This window comes from Ruditapes philippinarum, unplaced genomic scaffold, assembly GCF_026571515.1.
Source record: "Ruditapes philippinarum isolate M1 unplaced genomic scaffold, ASM2657151v2 ctg546_1_1_1_1, whole genome shotgun sequence".
Lineage (NCBI taxonomy): Eukaryota > Metazoa > Mollusca > Bivalvia > Venerida > Veneridae > Ruditapes > Ruditapes philippinarum.
In genome coordinates, this window is record NW_026852301.1 from 595,915 (window position 1) to 601,342 (window position 5,428).

The 5,428-nt window shown below is 31.9% G+C and overlaps 1 protein-coding gene across 2 annotated transcripts; it reads right to left on the reverse strand.

Annotated features, from left to right (window-relative positions):
• Nucleotides 1-764: 764 nt before the first annotated feature.
• LOC132755709 (cytochrome P450 1A5-like) lies at nt 765-4,938 on the reverse strand. Of its 2 annotated transcripts, XM_060746615.1 has the most exons (6): nt 4,180-4,927; nt 3,710-3,922; nt 3,235-3,373; nt 2,624-2,889; nt 1,474-1,601; nt 765-1,308 (listed from the first exon to the last, which is right to left on the reverse strand). In XM_060746615.1, the coding sequence occupies exons 1-6, from the start codon at nt 4,732-4,734 to the stop codon at nt 1,092-1,094; spliced, it is 1,518 nt and encodes a 505-aa protein (XP_060602598.1). In that variant the 5' UTR covers nt 4,735-4,927; the 3' UTR covers nt 765-1,091. The 2 variants fall into 2 exon arrangements, with proteins under 2 accessions (XP_060602598.1, XP_060602605.1); XM_060746622.1 differs by lacking the exons at nt 765-1,308; nt 1,474-1,601 and adding an exon at nt 1,644-2,181 and having other exon boundaries at nt 4,180-4,938.
• Between the last annotated feature and the right edge of the window lie 490 nt (nt 4,939-5,428).

The window sequence follows — 5,428 nt, forward strand, 5'->3', positions numbered from 1 at the left end:
TTATATTTTATTTTATATGAGAGTTTTTGTTAATGATTGAGCATGAAATTGAAAGAAAATAGGTAAGCTTTGGAATAAAGCTTGAAAGGCAAGACAATAAACATTTTAAATTTTTTTATGATGCTCTGCGTTTATGAGCATATCTATTAAAGGTCGGGCTTGAACGACATAAACTATAACAAGCCTGTAACGTCTGATATATTGGACTTACAACAATAACAAAAAGTAATTATAACAAACACAACGTTATTGTATCCTTTCACTCCAACATATAAACTTACTAATGTTTGATAAATCAGTTGAAAAAGTAAGACACATGATTTTCTAGCACTTGCGTTCAAGATCATGACCATTTGAACACCTCTTGATTTATCAAAGTCAAGAAAACTTAATATGCAAATATCGACATTTCTGCTTATACATATTGACATGTACGAAACACGCAAGATCTCCGGATGTGTAGTTGTATCACACTATAGTGTACTTTAATTCAATAATGGTGTTTCAGACACTTAATTTCCTTTTTATACGTTTCATCTACTTGATACAAATGTGTTATTTGTACGTTAACTAGTTAACAGTGATGTTTCAAGGGAGAGTATATTGTACGATGGTTTTATAGTACTGTAATATTTCAATTATATTCAAATAGTTTATTTCTTGTCAATATTATAACTATCTGTACCAAATGGTATATCAGATTAGATTTTCTTGTGTATCTATCGTATATCCGATATAAAAACGGTTTACAGTTGGAACGATTCATTTTTCATTGATGATTGATGTTTTGGCTTTGAAGACAATGTGGATAGACTTCTATGACCTGTGGATATTCTAGAAATACAGATTTAGTATGCAAAAGACGTTTCTAAATACATTTAAAATACATTATTCTAGAACTAAGAAACACGCGTCTGTAGCGTAACGACTGAATAAATGACAACTATTATTGTTTACAGTAGTTTAAAGCAGTTACTATGATATTTGTTGTAATAAATGAACCCATTTTAATGAAGCAATATATATAAATCGTTCAACAACCATTTGTTTATATTCGCTCCTTAATATATCAGTAGAATGGTTTTGGTCGTTTATATTCGTTCCTTTGCATAACAGTAAAATTGTTTTGGTCTTATCACAACACTGATATCAAAGTTCTCGGAAAGTCTCGGATCACACGAGATGCGCTTTCCTTCGGGAAACTCAAAACACCAGCGCTGCAATAGATTACTGACATACAGAAAATAACGCGTTCTTGCAAAGGCCTCTCCAGGACATTGACGCAATCCGTTCCCAAAGGGTATCAAGCTGAAACAAGAAAGAAATATGTTACAATATCAGTCTTCTCTCCTTTATTTAAGTTTAAGCTTATTATTATAACGTTCTTTTTATGTTTCCATGAGATAAAGATATAGTTTGAAAAACATTATATGCATATAACTCTACAAGTATAGAAAAATTAAAATAGTTTACTTCTTTCTCAATGTGTGTTCAGGCGGTAGCAAATTTCCATGTTCGTCTAAGAATCTCTCTGGCCGAAATATCCATGGATCTCCCCAAATGTCCGTGTTGTGGTGCACATACCAACTATTCCCAATTATCTTGAACCAAAACAAAAATGTGTTTTAGTTCGTTGTATTCTTGCAATGAGAAATTTGTCATTCTACCAGAAACAATACTTTTCCAAATGATTTATATTTTATTTAACGAAATAATTGAAATTGAAATTAAACGCTACAAAAGTCTGCACAAAATTAATGATCTTTTTGCCGGATATTAAGGTTCCCTTCCATCTTTGTTTCCAAGCCACGACTATGGTAAAATATATTAATCTTCTTGTCACGATACATAGTGTATTGAATGCTATGTTTCATTATCAGTCATTTTTGTAAATCCTTTATAGAAAAAAGATTGCATGCTGTATATCGAAATATGCTTTCTACCCTCAACAGTTAGCTATATATACGAATGAACTTGGTTAGACTTTAACTACATAAAGGAAAGTAACATGGCTCTTTGGTGATTTAATTGTTCTGGTGGATGCAAGCATCATGACCTGGATGTGATTGGAAAATGTGCATATAAAAACAGGCAACATGACCTTAATGTGTTGAGATAATGTTCAAGTGAAGACAGGCAACATGGCAGTCGACATATTACACAATATATACGCAACATGTCCTGCAATTAATAAGATAGTGTTGAAGTAGAAGCAGCTTACACAATCTGCAGATGATAAGACATTGTTAAAGCTGAAACAGACAACATGACTACTCGGTAGTTAGATAATATTCAGATAGAAGAAGGCAAGCTGACATTCGACAAGATAGACAATTTTCACCCGAAAGAAGGCAACATGATGCGAGACAGATTAGACAATATCTACATGCATAATGACCTAAAGGTAATTAGATAACAACTATTTAGATAGAAGCATACACAGAAGACATTAATGTGATTAAATAATAGTATGGAGGAAACAGGCAACATGTACTGCAGGTAATTTAATTATTGTAGCAGGAAGTATAACGTTAAGGTGATAAGATTGAAGTGCGCCTTTGTTACTAGTAATATTTTAGAACCTTTCATAAAGTTTTATAAAGGTTAGTTATAGATTACATACTGTACTGTTCATAGAAATATCATATCCTTCAAAGTCTACGTCTGTTTTGCATTTGTGGGGTAACATAAGCGGGGCAACGGGAATGTATCTATGGACTTCCATCTCAAAAGCTTTGAAAAATGTACAATTATTTCTGTCCTTAAATGTCGGAAGTCGTTCTCTTCCAATTTCCCTGTCAATCTCATTCTGGAGCAGCCTCTGATATTGTGGATGATTTAGCAATATGAGCATTGTGTTTGAAAGAACTGACCAAGTTGTTGTGATTCCTATAATGAAACAGAACATACAAATAAATCATGCTGCAAATTAAGATTTTGGATTACCCGACAGCCCAAGGGCAAGTCGTAATAAACGACATCTATGATTTTAAGAAGATACAAACAAGATGACTGTTTTTAACTGATCTGTTACATAGAAATAAAGATTATTGCATACTGAATACAATTGGTACAAATGAGTTTTTTTCAAGTGGAGTTTGATAAAACGTAAATGTAATGTGAAATCAATCCACGCCAGACTCTCGTGATTTAATCGAAGCAATAGCTCTGTTTGTAATAATAATGGTGAATGACTTTAATCTTTCGCTGTAAGCAAAATTATAATATGTTTACCCGCATCTATAATGTCAGTCACTTGCGCTATAATATTATCGTCCGTAAAGAAAACCTCTTCTCCAGATTCCGTTTGCTGAATTTGGTCCTCAAGAAATACATCTACGATACCACGAACTTGTCCTCTAACAAATGTGGTCTGTTATTTAAAAAAAGCACATCATAACTATTAATTTGACAAATTGCATTGCAAAACCTTACGAACATGTATCTGTGTATAATATTAAATTTATAGAAAAGAGTAATTAAAAAGTACTGTCATATAGATATGGATTGTCTCAATATTTTTACCAGAACAATATTTTTCCAAAAGATTAATATATACAATAATATAAAACCTTTACCAGTATAAATAAATATTGTACAAAAGGCAATTTAGAAGATACACAACCAATATAAATCAAAACAAATCCATCCTCCAAAATAAATAAATAATAAAAAAGAAAACAAATTAACGAAGATAAATAAAACACACCTTCACATCGTGAAAATATTTCTTTACAATTTTGGCATTGACAGTCTTTGCCTTTAGAAATTCTGTTCTGTACCTTCCAGGTATGTATCGTGCGAATGGAAAAACTGACATTATGAAGTTTACATAAGAATTCAGAAAAAAGTCTTCAACGTGTATTTCATCCACGAACATGTTCTTTTCTTTTTCATCGTCTAAAACTGGTTCACCAATCAACTGCAAAAAATGAAATCAACTTATATTGTGTGTAAGAAAGTTAAATTTAAAAACATAACATATCTAATTTGAAAAGCTTAATTGCTAATTGAATAACAGTATGATATAATATGCAAATTTATAAGGTTCCATATATTACTGGGTAAAATCTATCTTTTAGGATTGTATGAATATGACATCAACATGTTGAGATTTGAATGTCTTAAATATAACATGAAGGTCAAGTGCAAAACCCTAAATAGATATCACGAACTAACCATAAGAGACAGAACATTTGAAATAGAGTGAAGAATCGTAGAAACACATTCAAATGTGTGCGTCTCCTCAATGTTCGTTTGAAGACGAGATAATTCAGTCATGACATTATTCTCTAAATCATGTAGTCCACAGCCATATGCATGCAGAGCTTGCGTGACATGTTTCCTTGCAGTTCTGTGAAACTGTCCGGTCCCGTCAATTACATAACTTAAAGCTTTGCTATTACAAGCAAAGTGCTTCCCGTAAAACATCTCTGATCGATCATTAAACACGTGCTTGTATTTATCACTTCCGAAACATTTTCTAATAACCCGTTCACTATTCAACACTACAAAATCATCAAAAAGTAGTTTAACTTGGAATATTTCACCATATTGCTCTGCATATTCTGATAACTTAAAATGCATGTTCTCATCATCAATTTCCAAGATACTTCCAAGTATAGGCAGACCTTTTGGTCCGACAAGCACTTTACCATTTCCTTTCCTTCGTTTACTGAATAAAATGTAGAGTGAAAACATTGCTAAAACAAAACAAAACAGTTCAAACTCCATTCTTTTGATACAATCATACACACTGTATGTATTAACAGAACTTATATCGTTTGATGTTTGGTATTTTGTTTATTTTGTAACTAAATAATGTATCGTGAAATGTACCGATAATTTATTATACACAAGCACACTGACACACTTTTAAATGTTGTGCATTATTCAAGGTCGCTGATTCGCTGCGTGCAGACGATGCATAATGCAGGATTAAATAGTTTGTTGAACACAGCTTTTTGTATGTAGCTTATTGCGCAGTTGCAGTAATTGAAAATACTACAAAATAGAAATATCTTACATATTCTAGTGGTCTTACATATTCTGGCGGGCAATTGTGCAATAAGTTGAACGTTAAACTGTATCCAAAGTGTAACGTCGACACCCCTGTTAATATTCCCATACTCTGCGATTAGCCATGAAAGAAATAAAATAATTATGATTAAAGATAGTTATTGACAACACACTGAACATTTAAAAAATATTTGTATTTTTTTTTTTTTTGGTATCATTGACGCCTGTAAGGTTTAGATATACATGTATATACATAACAAAGGCAATTTCATTAAGATATACATGTTAAACGTATATTTTTCACAATAAGTTCACCTGGTTTGAAATATGTTTTTATAGTTATACAATCTTTGACACAAGTCTGTCACCGATTTATTTGTCTTATGAAAACTGATGAGCGGATATAAAG